The 21,886-nt window shown below is 41.1% G+C and overlaps 1 protein-coding gene across 6 annotated transcripts in view; it reads right to left on the bottom strand.

Moving 5' to 3' along the window:
* cdk6 (cyclin dependent kinase 6) overlaps positions 1-21,886 on the bottom strand; it is a 239,985-nt gene that overhangs the window by 105,399 nt on the left and 112,700 nt on the right. For all 6 annotated transcript variants that reach the window (XM_060824666.1, XM_060824667.1, XM_060824665.1 and 3 more), the window contains exon 4: positions 17,922-18,089. In XM_060824666.1, coding sequence (XP_060680649.1) covers positions 17,922-18,089 — 168 coding nt within the window. The remainder of the gene's footprint in view (positions 1-17,921; positions 18,090-21,886) is intronic.

The following is a 21,886-nucleotide window of genomic DNA, read 5'->3' as shown; positions in this document are numbered from 1 at the left end:
TTCCTTTCATCTGCTTTGTAGAGATTATTACATTTAGTGACTTAAATCTAGATTTAAAATGTAGGGGCTTGAGGTGTTGTAGATGCTTCTGCGTTAACATGACCTGATTCCACTCCTGCCTCAGCTGCTGAAACTTTCTACCAACAGAAGGCTTCAGCATATCATCTATAGTCTCTCAGTGGGCACTACAACAGAACCATCACACTCTTATAAATAATGATTAGGGCATTTTACATGAGTACCTCCATGACTGGGATAAAGGAACTAGGTCTCCATCTGATTGCCATCAGGGGCTCACCCAATGTGAGGTTATGGGCCACTGAAACAACACAAGGAAGTGTTTTTAAGAACAGAAGCAGGAAGTCTCTAGTCGTAGACTACGTAGCAGAGTTCTGACAGCATTACTTGTCAGCCCATAAGTACAGGTCGTTCTACTACAAAGTGACAGTTGTGTTCCTCTGTGACCTCGCGCTATGGAAAACTGCAAAAGAAAATCACACTGTCGAAGATCACTAATAGAAAAATCGCTATATATCTGTTCAGTTGAAAGTTCACATTATCCAAACAATGTCTGGATTCAGCAATCGCGTTACAGCCAACTCACACGGATGAAGAATGAAGAATAGCAGAATGACCTGCAGTTCAAGAACACTTGAAGATCTCCCAGTGACAGAACATAAGAGAGGCAAACATGGCTGAACCCAAACCTTTCAGCCAGCAAACTGTGAGCTCTTCTCAATATCGGGTGTACCTTTAAAAGGCCTGGCTCAGTGCCTTGTTTAGGGGCTTGGAGAAAAAGCATTATCTGGCTAAGACCTCAGATCAGGGTGGAGGTTGGGTAATCAAAGGCATGTCAACATAGTAAAGCAACACCACCACCAAGGAGGGACTAGGCAGATAATCTTTCTCATTGCCTGCAATCTGGAGGACTTAGAGCAGTGGGTTGAATTGGAGGGAAAAGAACGAGTTCCACAATCACCACCACCCCCAATTATCTGTCTAAACAATACAGAAATACTACCACATGTAGATTTTTTGTTTACTTATCTAAGTGCAGAACAGCAAGCAAACTAAACAAGGCTGCTCACTGTGTTCAAGGGCTTTTGTAGAGACAAGCCTGTGTGCACCGGTCTTCACCTACGTTACGTGGACATGAGCGAGAAAGAAGCCCAGAAAATCTGGCCTTGGGTCAGATGGAGAGCAACTACGTGCTGGAACAGCAACTAATACAGCCTAGCAGAAGTTGGAGCCTTCCATTTGTGCTGGAGACTAAGCAAGACAGTTCTGCATTAACTATAGAAAAGTCAAAGCAATGACCACAGCCAAGTCCTACCTAATGCTCCAAGGATTTCTTCCTCTAGAGGACAGTAAACCTCTTGGTTTCTTTACTGCAGAAGTCTAATGAGGCTGGGGTTACTTAGTATATTTTGTACAGTCAGGTTTTTAATCAATAAGGGAATCAAGGGTTACAGGGAAAGACAGGTAAGGAGTTGAGGACTATGAAATCAGTTATGACCTCATCGAATGATGGAGCAGACTCAATGTGCTGAATGGCCTATCTGCTCCTATGGTTTTATCAACAAGGTAAAAACAATGACTGCAGATGCTGGAAACCAGATTCTGGATCAGTGGTGCTGAAAGAGCACAGCAGTTCAGGCAGCATCCAACGAGCAGCGAAATCGATGTTTCGGGCAAAAGCCATTCATCAGGAATAAAACTGATTCTTGATGAAGGGCTTTTGCCCGAAACGTCAATTTCGCTGCTCGTTGGATGCTGCCTGAACTGCTGTGCTCTTCCAGCACCACTGATCCAGAATCCTACGTTTTATGTCCTCCCTTGACTGCCTACCAAAGGAAATCTCCACCTTTGTAACACTGGGCAAGTTATACCAGTGCCGAGTCATGACATTTTGGACTCTGAAATGTGCCAGCCATCTTTCATGGCCTGATGAACCAGATGGTGTCAGATGTAATTAGATGGCCTTGTAGTGAGAATTGCAATTGCAGCAATTAGAAGGCCTTTTCCAGAAAAGACAGTCAGCTGACTTAGTGGTCAACCTGAAGTCATGAGTGTGTTTCTGGAAAAGCACAGCAAGTCAGGCAGCATCCAAGGAGCAGGAGAATCTACGTTTTGGGCATAAGCCCTTCACCAGGATTCTCACAGAAAGCGAGTTTGCTAAGACCCAAGTGACGTACCTAAGATTTATAGTGGGTCAAAGATAATGCAAATGTAGAAGCAGTAGTCATTTCCCTTTCCCATTAAATGGAAAATTATGGATTTCTAAGGAAGGTATTGGTTCTATCATAAGTTTGTCAAAACTGTGGTACAGTAGCTGTGCTGTTGACACCCCTACCATTGATAAAAAAACAAGATTGTTTGGACTCTGAAAAGCTGAAAGCCATTTTAACAAGTGAACCTGTGCTTGCTTAAACAGCATTTAAAAAGTAGCCTTCAATTTGACATCAAAGTAAGGGCTGTCCTCCTTCAGGAAAACAAATGCAGAACTGGTATAATTTGGTATTTCTCAAAAGAAAAAAAACTAAACATACATCAGAAACAAAACTCCATAGCAGGGAAGGAAACTGTCGGTTTATTGTTGGCTCTCAAACATTTTGAAAGACATGTCTGGAATAGGTAGTGAGAGACAGTTTATAGTAACCACAACTGATCAAATGTCTGGTTATTTCTTTGGAACTTGTTCCTTCAACCATTTCACTTAACAATAACTTACATTACTGGAAATTGAATGAGATTGCAGACACAATGTTCAAAACTTAGAGAGACCTGGTCAGAATCGAAAAGTTAATTGACCAAGACCAGAAGAGTGAGTGATGAGAGAGAGTGAACATATAAGTGAGTGAGTGCTGTTTCATGTTTAGTTTTAAAATATTTCTCCTTTGAATGAGAAGAGATCTGATTTCACTCATGCCAAACCTCCAAGTATTCATTCACTTTCAATTCCAAAAAATGTTTTCAAAAAAAAAAGAGCAGAATGACAGAAAGGGAAACTGTAGATGTAAATGCAGTGTCTGGCAAAGTCTGGTGTGAGGTCAATGGAATGTCACACCTGAAAAGATTCAGGGAAACTTCAAAACAGAGAGAGACTTAACAAGACGACAAAAAACGTCAACAAACAAAAAACTGAGAGGGCTGTCTGTACCCCTTTTAAGTGGAAAGTTACATCTTGCAGACATGTCGGTTTTAACCTCCAGGAACATGCAACAAAAAGGAGTAAAAGAAGTTGACTGAAACACTAGTCTGCTTACGCTATTGGCTGGACTTTCTACAGTATGGACTAGATTACTATTAAGGGCACAATTTTAGGAACAGCCATTGAAACATCCTTGAAGTGTAGGTAAAATAAAATGAGAAGGATCTTTCTCATTTTGTGTATGGTTAGCCAGTTCAAAAGAAATCAGTGTAAAGGGATTTCAGAAACCCCACAAAATCAAGAATATCAAAATTGAATGTTTAACTGCAACAATCAAAAGTACCAGTGACATCAAATGGAGAATAGCAGGGAGAGGACAATCAGGGCAGTTGGAGACAAGGGCAGGTAGTAACTTACAAAGGTTAATTCCTTGGCCCTAGATTGTGACAAATAGAGCCTGACCTCAAAGTTAGTGGGCTGGTTGCAGCAGTGTCCCAGTCACTTTTCTGATTACGAGAAGGCATGTAATCAGGCTTCAGAGTTGAGGCCCTTACGTGGTCATTAATTGACCTTTATGGCAAATGGCTAATTGCTGAGGTGGTCAGAAGTGGTGATCATCTCTGCAGGGCCAACAACACACAATTATTTGCCCTTCTCATCATGTTCCGCCAGGAAGAGAAAGTTGCACTCCATATGTTATTTGAGGTTTGTAAATCACTTTAAACTTAAATTTTCACTCCAATTAAGTTTTGGGTCCCTTTGATATAATGCCACTTTACGACATCAAAAAAATTAAATGCAATTCTTTATTATGAGCAACATTTTTGCAAACGTTTCAAACACAGTTTAGATCAGAATGGAGTGGAGTGTGTTTTTGGTTTGAAAGGTAGTCTGTTCATCTGGATCCTTCTTATAAACTCAGCTGCAAAGGATTATGATTAAATTTTCTCAGCTTTCCACTTTACTTCTCCAGCTAATATTTTAATAATTTATTTTGTTAAGTGGCTGACATGACATATTTATCTGTGATGATCATTGATGATTCAGTACTTAAACTAAGCTAGATGAAAGTGAGGACTGCAGATGCTGGAGATCAGAGTCAAAAGTGTGATGCTGGAAAAGCACAGCAGGTCAGGCAGCATCCCAGGAGCAGGGGAATCGACGTTCTGGATGTCAGGAATGAGGGCTTTTGCCTAAAACATCCATTTTCCTGCTCCTCGGATGCTGCCTGACCTGCTGTGCTTTTCCAGCACCAAAATCTCGATTTAAACTAAGCTGTCATTTTCAATTGCTGATCAAACTTGCAGCTCAGCACAAATTAGCAACTCACCCAATTCACTTCCACAAAGTCATCAGCCTTCACAGGGTCAAAACAAAGAAGAAACAAATCAATCGAAATAGCATGGATGTTAATGTTTGGAGCAGTTTGATTTATGTTTGGAAATGATATCAACGTTGAAGCTCTTTATAAGCTAAAATGCATCGAACTTCTTAAATACAGTGTGGGAACATGGATTAGGGAATGAGGTGTCTGCTTTAGATGGAAGAGTTCTTTAGAAGTCTTTATATTTTAAGTTGTTGGCATAAAAACTGTTCTTGGACAGCAACACACAAATCCTTTGAAGTGTTTCCACTTTTTCCATTAGTTATACGATTAAAAAGTGAACACTTTTGTGTGCTATCCTTGGATAACCTTTATCTGATATGTCCTCAGAAATATTAGACAGCAAAGCAGAGAAAGGATTCACTGTCCAATATAAAACATCTGTAATAATTCAGAAATTATTTAATCTTGAAACTTCTGAAATTAACATTGATTTAATGTCAGTGCATAAGCAGCAAAATCGGCAATGAAATTCTTTACTTAAATGATAATGCTTTGAAGATCATCATCCAATGAAATCCAATCCACTGTTACAAAAGAAAGAATTCTGAAGTCATTCCTCACCATTATGGTCAAAGTAATTATCAAGAGGCCACTTTGACTTTTACATTTTACTTTGGCAACTGACCTGCTCTGTGTTCTGAATGTTCACAAACCACATGACAGTAATCACACTTAAAATCTGAGTCTTGGCCTGAAAAGATCTTACGTACAATAAAAGACCATTGCTGTGAACACTTTAATGTTGTCACACCAGCCATGTCACCATTCCCAACCCCAAACAGCAAACAATAAAATGTGATATGTCATACTATTATGTCATGCAGAAATCAGGAGTACCAACGACAGTTTTACTTCACTGCAAATTGCACATTCTCTCGGTGTCTGAGTGGGTTTCCTCTGGGTGCTCCAGTTTCCTCCCACAGTCCGAAGATGTGCAGGTCAGGTGAATTGGCCATGTTGAATTGCCCATATAGTGTTAGGTGCATCAGTCAGAGGGAAATGGGACTTGGTGGGTTACTCTTCAGACGATCGGTGTGGACTGGTTGGGCCGAAGGGTCTGTTTCCACACTGTAGGGAATCTAATCTAATCAAATATTAACCATGCTTCTCAGTGAATGTAATGACAAAGATTGCACAGAACCATAAATCTGTAAAACTCACTATATATTGCAACATTCAACTGGTAATCTTTATGGATATTTTAGCTCCTTTATTCTACAAATGTTTTTCCCCATTTCCAAATCTCCTCACTACTTTTCTCAGTCTTCCCAATTGCCAGTATTAATCACTTGCAGAGAAAAAAAAAGGATAGACAACCTACTACTTCCAAATCCACCCAGTCACCCATCACTGCAATGTACTGGAGCAGTCAGACAAGATTCTTAGACAGCAATTCTGCATTTTGCCTTGGGTGGTCTGGCTGAGATTTGGAACTTTTCACATGAGGAATCACAAAGACAAATTTGTAAGCAACCACATGGTGGCATAATACAATTGTGAACTTACAAGATCTCAAAGGGATGCCTGCTGCAGAACATAGAGGGTCTGCAAAACTAGCTAAGAATTTTATATATAGATGCAACAGCTATTCAGGTTCTACCTAAAAAATGATAACAATGTTACAGACTCGTAAGTGTTGTAAAAGGCACAATTTTATTTTATGCTGACTTTAATTAATAACATTAGTTGAGGAAAAGATGGTGGAGTAGCAGTGATATCACTGGACTATTAGCCCAGAAACCTAGCCTGACGTGATGAGACATAGGTTTGAGTCCCACAATGGCAGAATCAGAATTCAATTTTTAAAAAATCTAAAATAAAAAGATAGTCTAATGGTAACACGTAACTCCTGTCGATTGTTGTAAAAATCCATTCAGTTCATTATTGTCCTTTAGGGAAAAAAATCTGTCATTCTTACCAGGTTTGGCCTATACACAACACGAGACCCTCAGCAGTATGGTTGAAACTGAACTGCCTCTGGGCAATTAAGGATGGGTAATACATATTGGTCTAGCTAGTGGTGCTCACATCCCATGAATATAAAAGAAAGTTATATACTGTAATAGAGAAGAATGGGCTAGATCGATGATCATTCTAAATGCATTGGTCAAATTGAACAACCAAGAAAGGGAATGCTTTACTAAGTCCTACTGATACACTGCATTGGTTATTCTTCACTTCAGATCTTAGGTGAGACCAAACCCGGAGATGGGACTCATACCAAAAGATACTTTTATGGTTGATGAAAAAGAAATGTGTGTGTTACTAAACAATGTCAATAATCAAAATTCAAGGCAAATCTGGACCCCTGGAGTAGGTTCACTTCAAGCAATACACAAACTGCCACCATGAATCACAAACTATACAAAATCTAAAGGAAATAATTCCAAAACTGATGCTAAGTCCAAATCTCTTCTCAAACAAGGATCACAAATACTTGACGAAACATAAGACCCAAGAATGCAGGTTTGTTATTGTTCTTTGCTGTGAGTTATAGAAAACCAGCATGCACATGCTGTACAGCCAGTTCTGCGTTGAAGTTTATCCAGACAAAACAGAGCTCTGTGCAGGTATGCTTAGAAGTACTGTTCAATAGTACCCCAACATTTTAATACCAACGAAATCTGTCAGCTTTTCACAAATATTAAACAGGTTAATAACAATACTCAAAATGTTTGCAGGTTGCCATGGGATTTTGTTGAATTTCATAATGCTTGCTGAACACCATTTTCAATTTTATTGCATTTGATTCAAAGTTATTTCTTTGGACCAGGCCTACTACTATCACAAATATCTGACCATAATTAGGCCCTTATCAAAGTCACAAGTGACATTCCATGTGACTGTGACTAATGTAAACTATTCCTCCCTGTCTTCTTGTCCTTCCTGCAGTCTTTGACACACCATCCTCCGCCAATGCCTCTCCACCATCCACCAGTTGGTGGGATTACTGGGACTAGGTTCTGTTCTTTGTAGCAGACTTGTCATCAGTTACAATGGTTTTTTTGTTCCTTTAGGCCCTGAATCATTGCCTCTAGTGAGCACCAAGAATCTACCTTTGTCCCTTTTCTATGTCTCATGTAAATGCTGTCCCTTGGCAACATCATCTAAAACATCAGTGTTGAATTTCACATGTACACAGGACACTTAACACTTCCTCACTACCATTTCTCAGAGTCATAGAGATGTACAGCACAGAAACAGACCCTTCGGTCCAACCCGTCCATGCTGACCCGATATTCTAACTTAATCTAGTCCCATTTGCTTGCATTTGCCCTATCTTCCTCCAAACCCTTCCTATTCACGTACCCACCCAGATGATTTTTATTTGCTGCAGTCGTACTAGCCTCCATCACTTCCTCTGGCACCACCTTTTGTGTGAAAATGTTGCCCCTTTGGTCCCTTTTATATCTTTCCCCACTCACTCCAAACCTATGCTGTCTAGTTCTGGACTCCCCCAACCTAGGGAAAAGACCTTGTCTGCTTATTCTATCCATGCACCTCATGATTTTAATAAACCTCTATAAGGTCACACCTCAGTCTCCAACGCTCCAGGGAAAACAGCCCCAGCCTATTCAGCCTCTTATAGCTCAAATCCTCCAATCCTAGCAACACCTTTGTAATTCTTTTCTGAAGCCTTTCAAGTATCACAACATCCTTCCGATAGACCTGCACACAATATTCCAAGTGGCCTAACCAATATCCTGTACAGCCGCAACATGACCTCCCAACTCCTGTACTCAATACTCTGACCAATAAGGAAAAGCATTTCAAATGCCTTCGTCACTATCCTATCTACCTGTGACTCTACTTTCAAGGAGCTACAAACCTGCACTCCAAGGGCTCTTTGTTCAGCAATACACCCGAGGATCTTACTATTAAGTGAATAAGTCCTGCTAAGATTTGCTTTCCCAAAATGCAGCATCTCACATTTATCCAAATTAAACTCCATCTACCACTCTTTAGCGCATTGGCCTATCTGATTTAGATCTCATTGTAACATTCTTCACTGTCCACTACATCTCCAACTTTGGTGTTATCCACAAACTTACTAACTATACCTCCTATAAAATTATTTGAAATTGAATATATAAATGACAAAGCAGTGCACCCAGCACTGATCCTTGTGGTACACCACTGGTCACAAGCCTCCAGCCTGAAAAGCAAACCTCCACCACCACCGTCTGTCTCTCAACAATTCCACTATTACAAAATTACGAGACTGCTTATCCAAGAGACCGCTTGAAAAATTACCTGTTTGGCCAAGTTTATAGTCAGGTTTTATAATGCTTCAATGGAATTCCTTGGAAATGCTGCATTATATTAAAAGGTGCCATGCCAAGTTGTTAGTACTGTATAATTTGCTAACATCATTCCCCTTTAGTCAGGTTTGTTCTTGCATACTTAGGCTTTTCAATGTTATGGCAATTTGCTGAAATATACAAATTGCATTGACGTAGCAAGGGAAACATGAGGCTGTATTTTCCCATGGATATTAGCTGCCCGACATCAAGACCATATGCAGATCTTGAGCATGCAGATGATCTCAATACACATACTGCAGCAACATTACAGGAGTTAAGATAAATCATCCAAAAAGATGAGAGCAGGAATTGACCATCTGGCCTGATGAATCTTTTAATATAATTATGGGCTTAAACTTCACCTTCCTGACTACTCCCAATATCCTTTGATTCTCTGAGAATAAACATCCGTACATCTTAGCTTTAAAACATATTTAACAAAGAAGTATCCACAGTCCTCTGCGGTAGAAAATTTCAAGGATTCACAACTTTGAGTGAAGTAACTTCTCCTTATCCCAGTCCTAAATAATCCTTATAATTGGCCACCTTCATGCTTACCATCCATTTAAGACAATGGGTGGACCAGGGAAGTGGGAGGTCTAGTAGATGGGGTAATAATTATGTCAGACAAATTCTCGGATAGATGCAAGCACCACTGGAGTGAGCGAGGGAAATACAATTCTCCTAAAGGCTTCCGATGAAAATAAATGTATTGTGAAGACTTGCACTTCCCCAACACCCAATCAAAAGTAAGTATTTTTGGTTGCTCATGGATCCCTGTGTATTGTTGCTTCTTATGATGACAATTAATTCAGCCATCAAATTGTATACTGACCTTTTGATGAGGAGCTGCCTTCAAAATGTTTCCAAGCACCTGATACAAAATGGGGGCTGAGCAATGCTGAGAAGTTGTACAGCTGCAGAAAGTAACTCTTTATTATACGTTTTGTTGGCTTCATTGCCTGCCTACCTCAATGGAGTGGGATATAAATTCCCATGACAGCCAGACACTGTGAAAATCACAGGAACACCAACATCAGGAAGCTACCCTGATCTGGGTTCAAACCCTGCCACCAGTACAACAGAAAAATTAAGGCCAAAGTACCAGATAATCTGTAAACCAGTTCTCAGCTAATCAGAGTGATGATTGAGAAGTTACAGTGAAAGGACTGAGTAAGTGTAATATCGAGTGGATGAGTTTGACAGAAGTGAAATAAAGACAGGGGTGGGGGCAGGGATAAAGTGCTCAAAGATTGGGAGAAAGACGTAAAGAGAAAAATACGCACAAAATATGCACTTTGCATTTTTAAAATCTCCTAAAAGGCTTAAAGCCTGAGAAGTGAGAGTTTCCACTTGTTTAAAAGGTATTTTTAGTGCCAGAGAAGTTGTTGTAGTTATTAATATCACATTACTAAATGGATGCAATTCTGTGGCAAGTCTCGTTTACTGCGGCTTTGCAAACACAGCACCTTCAGTGCTTTTTTCCAGCGATGAGGCGGACCAGCAACACCACAATTATATGTTAATAGTGGGCATCCTGGACATCAGCTTGTTTACTGCAGCATTTAACTATTTTCACCTGAAGGCTAAGAATAAATACATGTGTGGGGGCCTCTGTGATGTAGTGCTACTGTCCCTACCTCTGGACCAGAAGATCCATACTCAAGTCCCACCTTCTCCAGAGGTACGATCGTAATATCCTTAAACAGAATGATTTAAAATATCTAAATGCCACTCAGCAATGTTAGCTGTGTCCATACTGTGACTATGTCTTATGGTCAAAACGGATATATCATGTAAACAAAAGTCCCAAAAGAACAGCAGATGTTAGAAATCAGAATCAAAAACAAAACAGCTGGAAATACTCAGCAGGTCTGGAAGCATCTGTGGACAGAAATCAGAGTCAACGTTTTGGGTTCAGTAATCCTTCTTTAGAATTGTTTGTTGGTGGACCCAAAATGTTAACGCTGACTTCTCTCCACAGATGCTGCCAGACTTGCTGAGTTTTCCAACCATTACTATTGTTGTTTCTGATACAACATAGTTTATAGGAGAAAGCAAAGACTGCAGATGCTGGAGATCAGAGTCGAGAGTGGGGAGCTGGAAAAGCACAGCAGGTCAGCCAGCATCCGAGAAGCAGGGGAATCGACGTTTCAGGCTTAAGCCCTTCATCAGGAATAACATTTTGTGCCAATACAATGATTCAATTGCATTTCTTCAGCACAAAGCATGAGACAACTAATACTGTAGCACCCTTGACAAAACTAATGATGGATAAACTGAGACACTTTAAAATGAAATCATGGGATTTGTCCAGACATTATAACATCCTTTATAATTGTGGAAAGCGCTATCAGAAAAAAAATGAAATTTGTGACAAGCTATTATGTTTTATGTTTTTTTTGAATATTAAAGTAGTCACTTAAAAAAAAGAAAAATGGAATCAGCTCCTCAAATTAGAATGATCAAATAAGGATATAAAATTAAAAGTGCAGTAAAGAAGTACCTAAATGACATTTATTTAGCAGATGTTATATAGCAATTAATTTATTGCATGTATAGTAAAAGTGAAAAGGCATACAGTTGTGAGTTTACTGTTAACTATTTGACTTGACCATTCCTTTTAAAATAAGTACAATGCCGACTCATATCTAAGTAGACAAAAGCACATGCAGAACACCCCAACTTTTAAATAAACTGAAAAGCACCACCATCTTCCTGTCAGTGATAAAAGTCTGACTCAAATCAACTATTTCAGTTGCAAAGTGATGACAATAGTTCTTGCTGCAGCTGCTATGTTACTCTCACTTTACAGATGCACCAATTGATCACATCCCATATGAATACCATGGAAGGGCTCTTGGCTTTCCCAAAAGACAACCTCTTCCACACAGCTGAAATTGTCGTACTTGCCAGCAGGAATTCTTCAGCATTCAGAATTTTACAGAAATCATTTTCCGCCAGGAAGTTTTTTGCTTTGATAATCCTTGCAACATCTAGTGGATGAGATCGGATTTTTCAGCAGAAGGCTCTCTGGCAAAGCTCATTGTCTCAATGAACAGCCCCTTTGTCAGCAGAGAACGTGGGTGCAGTAACATGTGAATAAGGAAAGCAAGAAGACTCTTTCAACAGATCTAGTGATAGGGACCTTTTTTCTCAGACTGGGTGCTTAGTATCTGCCTTTAGCATCAAGTACATAACGAAGTGTGTCTTCAAGTTGTTTTTGCTTTTGACTAGCCAGCTAAAGTTGCTATTGGTTGCCAATCATTAGTTTAACAATTTTCAAAGTACACTTGCAATACTCAAGTAATAACTTGTGAAAAAGAGGTGCATTTTTTGTGACTATTTGCAAGGATGTAGCAAACTTAATTCACAATTTTAATATTAATTGTACTATCACTAAATATACAAAGTCAAAATGGAACAATGCTGTTAATAATTGTCACTAAAATGTCCTCAATGTATTCTTGGCTCAAACAAACTTTGACCTGTTGAAATGATATGAGGTGGAGTCTGTACTTTCAGGTTGTAATTCTTTCAACAGACACAAATGAGAGTTTTTCAGCTTTTATTGACTTTTTTTGTTTTTTTATCCATGCAAGATTGGCATTACTGGCAAGATGAAAATTTACTGCCTATCTTTTACTAACCGTAACTGATTGGCTTGCGAGACCCACTTTGGAAGGCAGTTGAGAGTCAATTGCATTGACATGTGCCAGGAGTCATATATAGGCCAGACCGGATAAGCATAGCAGAGTCAAAAGGACACAAGTGAACTAATTTTGTGTAAAAGGACAAGCTGTAAGTTGCATTATCACTTAAAATCCCAGCTTTTCATTCCTGACTTAATAAACCAAATTTAAATTTCCCAGCTTCTCTGATGGAATATAAATATACATTTTTGGATCATTAGTGTTCGATTTTACTTCATCAGTCCAACAACAGCATTAAAGAGAATTTCTTTTTCTCGGGAAAGAGAAAAAACTATAGAAATGGCATATTTCAAACTCCTTCCTTTTTACACGTACACGGCAACCTCGATTATCTGAATGACACAAGCAGGGAGCATTTTATTTGGATAATCAAATATTCGGATAACACAGTTTACCCATGCAGTGGGACCTTGAGAACTTATTCGGATAATCGATGTTCAGATAATCGAGGTTGTACTGCAATGCACAAAATAATTAGATATTTTACATTTATTAAAATTAAAGTTATTTTTTGGGCCTCATGGTCATCAGCCATTTTGGAATTGGTTCCTTTTGCAATTAAATGGTACATCAAAGAACATGCAGTGGTAGTTTGGCACACTGACCTCTACACCGCTGAAGACAGGCACCAACTTGAAAACACTTCCTCGTACCGCCCCCTCGACCATGACCTCATCCCTCGTCTCCAAAGCATCATTTCCCAGACCATACATAACCTCATCACCTCAAGGGGGATATCCCACCCACAGCTTCCAACCTCATAGTTCAGAAACCCCACATCACACGATTCTACCTCCTACCCAAGATCCACAAGTCTGACTACCCCAGCCGACCTATCATCTCAGCCTGCTCCTGCCCCACCGAATTCATCTCCACCTACCTCGATACTGTCCTATCCCCTGGTCCAGGAACTCCCCACATACATTCGGGACACTACCCATGCCCTCCCCCCTCCTCAAAGACTTCCGTTTCCCCGGCACCCAATGCCTCATTACCTCCATGGACATCCAGTCCCTCTACGCTCCATCATGACCAAGGCCTCCAGGCCCTCAGTTTCTTCCTTTCCCGATGAAACACATTCATTTGGCTGAACTAGTCCTCACCCTTAATTTCTCCTTTGAATCCTCCCACTTCCTCCAGACGAAAGGGCACCTGCATGGCGCCTAGCTATGCTGGTCTCTTGGTTGGCTACATAGAACAGTCCATCTTCCATAGTTACACCGGCACCACTCACCATCTTTTCCTCCGCTACATTGATGACGCATCGGTGCCACCTCATGCTCCCACGAGGTGGCTGAACAGTTCATCAACTTCACCAACACATTCCACCCTGACCTTAAATTCACCTAGACCATCTCTGACACCTCCCTCCCCTTCCTGGACCTCTTCATCACTATCAATGATGACTGACTCAACACTTTGTTTTACAACCACTGACTCTCACAGCTACCTGGATTACACCTCCTCCCATCCTACCTCCTGCAAAAATGCTATCCTGTATTCCCAATTCCCCCACCTCATCTGCTCCCAAGATCAGTTCCACCACAGAACCAACCAGATGGCCTCCTTCTTTAAAGACCAAAATTTCCCCTGCCACGTATTAAAGATGCCCTCCACTGCATCTTATCCACGCCCCGCACCTCTGCCCTTGAACCCCACCCCTCCAACTGCGAGGATAGAACCCCCCTTCTACAACCCCCCCCCCCAACCTACGCATAAATCGCATCATCCGCCGATATTTCTGCCACATATAATAAATGGACTCCACCACCAGGGATGTATTTCCCTTTTCATCCCTTTCCACTCTCTGCAACGATCATTCCCTCCGCGACTACCTGGTCAGGTCCATGCCCCCTAACAACCTAGCCTCCCCTCCTGGCACATTCCCCTGCCATCATAGGAATTGCAAAACCTGCACCCACACCTCCCCCCTCACTTCTGTCCAAGGCCCCAAAGGAGGCTTCCACAGCCAAAGATTCACCTGCACTTCCACCAATGTCATTTATTGTATCCGTTGTACCCAAGGCAGTCTCCTCTACATTGGGGAGACTGGATACCTCCTCAGAGTACTTTAGGAAACATCTCCAGGACACCAGCACCAATCAACCACACTGTCCCATCGTCGAACATGTCAAATCCCCCTCCCACTCTGCTCAGGACATGCAGGTCCTGGGCCTCCTCCATCGCCACTCCCTCACCACCTGATGCCTGGAGGAAGAAAGCCTTATCTTCCTCAGGACCCTTCACCCCATGGCATCAATGTGGACTTCACCAGTTTCCTCATTTCCCCTCCACCCACCTCACCCCAGTTCCAACCTTCCAGCTCAGCACCGTCCACATGACATGTCCCACCTGTCAACCTTCCTTCCCACCTATCGCTTCACCCTCCCTCCAAACTATCACCTTTACCCCCCACCTCCATCCACCTGTTGCACTCTCAGCTGCCTTCCTCCCAGCCCCACCCCCTTCCCATTTATCTCTCTAGCTCTGCGGCTCCCAGCCTCATTCCTGATGAAGTATTCCTGCCCGAAAAGTTGATTTTCCTGCTCCTCAGATGCTGCATGACATGCTGTGCTTTCCCAGCAGCACACACTCTCGACTCTGATCTCCAGTATCTGCAGTCCTCACTTTCTCCTAGTAAATCATGTCTACACCCAGGAATGAATCCTTTGCTTTAAAAGGGACTTGTAACTTTGAAAGATCTGGAAGTTCATTCAAAGTTATTTGGGATCAGAAAAAACACAACTTTGGCCCATGGTTCTAGCTGTAATTGGAATTACTTGATCTATTACAGAACATAAAAGTTTCTCTCCATAACTATTAGACATTTAAGTAGGATGGCTCCAACAGGGCGGCATGGTGGCACAGTGGTCATAAAAGTTTCTCTCCATAACTATTAGACATTTAAGTAGGATGGCTCCAACAGGGCGGCATGGTGGCACAATGGTTAGCACTGCTGCCTCACAGCGCCAGTGACCTGGGTTCAATTCCCGCCTCAGGCGACTGACTGTGTGGAGTTTGCACATTCTCCCCGTGTCTGCGTGGGTTTCCTCCGGGTGCTCCGGTTTCCTCCCACAGTCCAAAGATGTGCGGGTCAGGTGAATTGGCCATGCTAAATTACCCCTTACCTAACACTACGGGCAAGTGTAGGGGAATGGATGGGTTGCGCTTCGGCGGGTCGGTGTGGACTTATTGGGCCGAAGGGCCTGTTTCCACACTAGGTAATCTAATCTAATCTGAAAAAAATTAAAACCAGTAAATTAATTTGCAATATTAAGATTAAAATTTGTTCTTTTCTCAGCAGTGATTCCTGTTTGGTCAACATGCAGTCTTTTATGGAGTAAGGCACAGGAAAACAATGAATTTCATAGTTCTTCAATAAGACCCAAGGTTTATTGAATGCTCTATTTTTTGCAATACACCACTGCATGGAGTTCCTCATAATTGCGTCCGAGGGCCAATGATCTTCAAGTTGGGTTTTCTAAGTTGACCAACACACATCCTGACTCTGCGTGTTCACTATCTACAAGGCACAAATCAAGAGTGTGATGTGCTATTCCGCACTTGCTTGGATAAGTTAGGCACAAATAACACTCAAGAAGCTCAACACCATTTTAAACAGAGCAGCCTGCTTGACTGATATCTAACAAAAGGATGACTGTTGCGATTGTCTCCAGGACATCTCTACAAGGGTCCAAGGTAGTGCTCCACACCCAACCATCTTCAGCTGCTTTATCAGTATGACCATATCTTCTTCAATAAGGTCAGAAGTGGGGAATGTTATCTACATGGTTGCACAATGATCTGCATTATTCACCACTCCTCAGATTCTGAAAGCGTCCACATCCAAATGCAACAAGACCTAGAAAACAACCGGGTTTGAACAGGCATGTGGCAAGTAATAGTTATATCAGATAACTGGAAGGCAATGACTGTCTCCAATAAGAATGAATCAAACTGTTGCCCCTTGACATTCAACATCATTGAAAATAATTCAAGGATTCATATCACTGAATTCCTCGCTATCAAGATCCTGCAGGCTTACCATTGACTAAAAACTGAATTAGGCCAGCCATGTGAATGTTGTGGCTACAAGAGCGAGTCAGAATCTAGGAATCCTGCAGCAGGTAACTCTACTGCTGACTCTCCAAAGCCTGTCCAACACCTACAATGCTCAAATATCACGAAATATTCCCACTTGCCTGGATGAATGCAGCTCCAATACCACTTAAGAAACTTGACACCATCTAGGACAAAGCAACCTGGTTGACTGGCACCCCACGTACACAAACATTCACTGCCTCCATCACTGACGCTCGGTAGCCACAGTGTGTACCACAAACAAGATGCACCGCACTTTATACATTTTTACACAGCACCTTTCAAACATATGACAATTAGCATCTAGAAGGACAAGGGCAGCAGATACATGGCAACATTACCACCTGCAAGTTTGTTTTCAAGCCACTCACTATCATGACTTGGAAATATATTGACCATTGACCCAATGACACAAACAAAGCCATTGACTTTCCTCCCTAAGAGCATCGTGTATCTATGTCCTGTTTATGGGCTGTAGTATTTAATAAAAGCAAACAACTTTCACCTTTCCATGACAATTAGGGACCAGCTATAAATCTTGCACTAGCCAGTGATGTCCACAACCCCTCAGTGAGCTAATAAAAGAAAATCAGTGAGGAGTCACAAATGTTGTCCTAACTGGCAGCGCTTATATCCTGCATAAGTGAGTAAGTTTTCTAATTTTGTTTAAAAAATTAATCTAAAAAGCATTTGATAGAATGCACTAAACTGGTGATAACATCATCCACAGTGTTCATAAGTAGTATTTACCAGTGAAGCAATATAGTGAATGAAATACTAAACACAGGGAACAAATGTTGGACAAAACGTTTTCATGTTTCAAAGAGTAAGAAACATCACTGAATAGTTGAAATATTCACAATTTCATAAGAAATTTTTAACAGTGATCATTATAAATTGTGCTCATCATTACATGTCAACTTGGCCTTGGAACTGATCATCGGTTAGGAATTATAGTTACTTATCCATCAAATTAAGTACAGCCAAGCAATCAAGAATAACTGAAAGCCGAGTTGTCTGATGTGAAGACATGGAAATAGTTACAAACAAACTACACTACTTAAAAGGGACAAAAATATATAATTGCTTTAAAAGCTATGTATGGAGTTTAGTCCCTTTTACTACTTGTTCCAAAAAGGCCAGTTTGGTCTTTCAGAAGGAACAGCACCTTTGTTTCCACTAAAGACTACTTTCAAGTCATAACATTAACACATTCCGTTGGTTGCAAGGTTATATATTCTCATATAAATCATTCAGGAACTTACCACTGAGGTAAGTGCCATCTGAAAACTATAGATGCGTGCCAAGCCAAAATCAGCCAGCTTGATTTGGCCATTGCTGGTTACAAGTATGTTTTGGGGCTTCAAGTCTCGATGAACCACACGATGTGAATGAAGAAAGTCTAGTCCACGAAGCAGCTGGAACATCATATCCTATGTAAAAGGATAGAAAAAATGGGACATTAGAATTTTTAAATAAATCCTACCCATGGCACAGGTTTGATTTAGAAAATTCAAATCATGTATAGTTTAAATATGTTGAATGTTGTTCGTTCTCGCTGTAAAAGATAAATCTCACTTTTGATACTCACTTTTAGTAACTTGAGAGTTCTTCACTTCAGCAAAGTGCACTTTACTGCACTGTAATGAGTGTGATAAAAGTCAATGTGTGCCTCAAATTATGAATATTTATGTCATAATTGATATGCGTCCAAATTGGCGAGTGGTATCCCCTCAGAGATTTGTTCTGTGGCCTCAGTCTTTCACTACATTTCTAAATTACTTGGAATAGGGAATAGTGAGTCATGTATCTACTGACAATACAAGGATAATACAGGAAATAGTGTGAAGGGAGTGAAAAATTGCAAAGGATTAGTGAAGCATTAAATGAGTGGGCAAAATGTGATGATCAATGTGAGAAAATATGAAAATCCATTTTGACTCTAAGATAGACAGGTCACACTGGTTATTCAGCATTGAGAAGCTAGTAACTGCTGATTAGCAGGATTTCAGGATCCTGCTTGGAAAAGAATGGCAGGGGCTTTAGTAGCTGAGGATTCAATTGTAAGGGGAACAGAAAGATGTTGCTGTAGCTGTAAATAAGACTCAAGGATGGTATGCTGCCTCTCTGGTGCCAGGGTCAAGGAGGTCACTGAACAGCAGCAGCAGGACATAGGTAGAAAAAGAAATGAGGTCCTGCGGGCAGAAATTAGGGAGTTTGGAAGTAGATTAAAGAACAGGAGCCATGCGTAACCTTTGAATTATTTGTGGCATCACATGAGAATGAGTACAGAAATAGGAGGTTAGTCCAATGAATGTGTGGATGGAGAGATAGTGCAGGAGGGAGATCTCTAGATTTCTGCGACATTTGGGACCATTTTTGGGGGGCAATGGGACTTGTACAAAGTGAATTGTTTGCATCTGAACCTGAAATGGGACAAGCATCCTTGCGGGGAGGTTTGTTGTGCTGTTGGGGAGAATTTCAACTAAATTGTCAGAAGGTTGGGAACTAGCGAGGTTCAGCAGGGAGAATAAACAGCTGAAGTTAGAAGAGACAACACAGAAGACAGGTGTTATAGGCCAGTTAAGGGACAGGGGGGGGTTTGGCAAGGTTGGGTGGTATTTATTTCAATGCAAGGACTCTGATGAACAAGGCAGAATGAGGTGAGGGCACAAAAGTAAGCTGCAATGAAGAAATAGGAAATTTACAAATGGATGTGGATTAGGTGAGGTGAATGGGCTAAAATTTGACAGATGAAATTTACTATGTTCAAGTGTGAGGTTATCTGTTTTGGTCAGAAGATTAGAGAGGCAAATTATTGCTTAAATGGTGAGCAGCTTTCTGGTGCTTTGGTGCAGAAGAATTTGAGTGTCTTTGTGTATGAATCACTGAAAACTAGTATGCAGGTATAGAAGTTAACTAAGGAGGACGTGTACAATTTTGACAATTATTGCTGAAGGGATCAAGTATAAAGATAAGGAGGTATTTTCTCCTGTCTGTTTTAAATCTGCCACTCCTTATGCTAAAACTATGACCTCTCACTCTAGAATTCCCCACATGAGGAAGCATCCTTCCTATATCTACTCCAATACATCTCCAAAACAATTATATCCTTTCTCAAGTACGAGAACCAAAACCATATGCAATACTTTCGCTCCAGTCTCCCTAATGCTTTGTACAATTGCACAAGTTGACTACATGCCCCCACCCCCAACCCCCGCCAACTATCCAAGAGAAACAGAAAAAAAGATTTATAGGCAAAATTTCAGGGAGGTGTAAAAGTAGTAGGGGATTTCAACTTCTCCAACATTAACTGGGTTAGTTATAGTGTGAAAGACTCAGAGGGAATGGAATTCTTAAAATGCAGCCAGGAGAGCTTTTCAAGCTATGGTGTAGAAGGCCCTACAAGAACAGAGTGGCGGCAATGAAGCTGAGCAAGTTTGTGAAGTATGAGGAAAGGCTGAGGCACTTGGGGCTATTCTCATTGGAGAAAAGAAGGTTTAGGGGAGATTTGATAGAGGTGTACATGATTAGGGGTTTAGATAGGGTAGACACTGAGAACCTTTTTCTGTTAATGGAGTCAGCTGTTACTAGGGGACACAGCTTTAAATTAAGGGGTGGTAGGTATAGGACAGATGTTAGGGGAAGATTCTTTACGCAGCGGGTTGTGAGTTCATGGAATGCCCTGCCAGTAGCAGTGGTGAACTCTCCCTCTTTATGGTCATTTAAGCAGGCATTGGATAAGCATATGGAGGTTATTGGGCTAGTGTAGGTTAGGTAGACTTTGGTCGGCGCAACATCGAGGGCCGAAGGGCCTGTACTGCGCTGTATTTTTCTATGTTCTTTGTTCTAAGTATCAGTGGAGAAGCATTTCGCAGACAGCAATCACAACCCCTTTAGATTCAAGATTGTTATGGAAAAAAAACAAGAATGGGCTGAAGTTAAAGTTGTAAACTAGGGTAAGGCAGATTTTAATAAAATCAGATATGATTTGGCCAGAGTGATCTGTGAGTAGACATACTCAGATAAATCTCTCTCAGAACAGTGGGATGTATTCAAGATGGAAATAAGGAGAGGACAGGGCCAACATGTTCCAATAAAGAAAAAGAATGGGACCAACACATCCTGTGAACCCTGCATGTCCAGGGATGTACAACATTGGATTGAGAAAAAGGGAGGCTTCTGGCAGATACTGAGGGCTCAAAACGTAGAAGAGAGGTGTACAGAATTTGCAAATGGTAACTTAAAAAGGATACTGGAGCGCTAAAATGGGTCACGAAAGGATACTTGCAGATAAAATGGAGGAAAATCTTAAGTTGTCCTACAAGTACCTTAAGGGTAAAAGGGAGAGTTGGGCCCAGTACGGACCACAGCAGTAATTTGTGCGTGAAGCCAGAGGACATAGATAAGGTTCTAAATGAATACTTTATGTTGGTGTTCACTAGTGACAGGGACAATAAGGATATAGAAATTATGAAGAATTATAAAGAAATTAGCATAGACAGGTGAAGTTCCTGAGTAATCTGACAGACTGAAAGATGTGGAGGCATTGGAACGAGTGCAGAGGAGGTTTACCAGGATGTTGCCTGGCATGGTAGGAAGATCGTATGAGGAAAGGCTGAGGCACTTGGGCCTGTTCTCATTGGAGAAAAGAAGGTTTAGGGGAGATTTGATAGAGGTGTATAAGATGATTAGGGGTTTAGATAGGGTAGACACTGAGAACCTTTTACCGCTAATGGAGTCAGCTGTTACTAGGGGACACAGCTTTAAATTAAGGGGTGGTAGGTATACGACAGATGTTAGGGGTAAATTCTTTACGCAGCGGGTTGTGAGTTCATGGAATGCCCTGCCAGTAGCAGTGGTGAACTCTCCCTCTTTATGGTCATTTAAAGCAGGCATTGGATAGGCATATGGAAGTTATTGGGCTAGTGTAGGTTAGGTAGGATTTGGCCGGCGCAACATCGAGGGCCAAAGGGCCTGTACTGCGCTGTATTTTTTTCTATGTACTTAAAGTACATAAAGCTCCAGGGTCAGATGAAACATATCTCAGATTGAGTGAAGCAAGGGAGGGAATTGTAGGAGTACTTGCAAATATCTTTAATTTGTCCTTGGTCATAGGAAACATGCTGGAGGATTGGGGACAGCCAAATGCGGTACCACTATTCAAGAAGGGAGCAAAGAATAAACCAGGAAACTACAAGCCAGTCTATCAGCCTCAGTGAGGGGATAA

Source organism: Hemiscyllium ocellatum, chromosome 5, assembly GCF_020745735.1.
Source record: "Hemiscyllium ocellatum isolate sHemOce1 chromosome 5, sHemOce1.pat.X.cur, whole genome shotgun sequence".
NCBI classification, from domain to species: domain Eukaryota; kingdom Metazoa; phylum Chordata; class Chondrichthyes; order Orectolobiformes; family Hemiscylliidae; genus Hemiscyllium; species Hemiscyllium ocellatum.
This window is presented reverse-complemented; position numbering and strand designations above follow the sequence as displayed.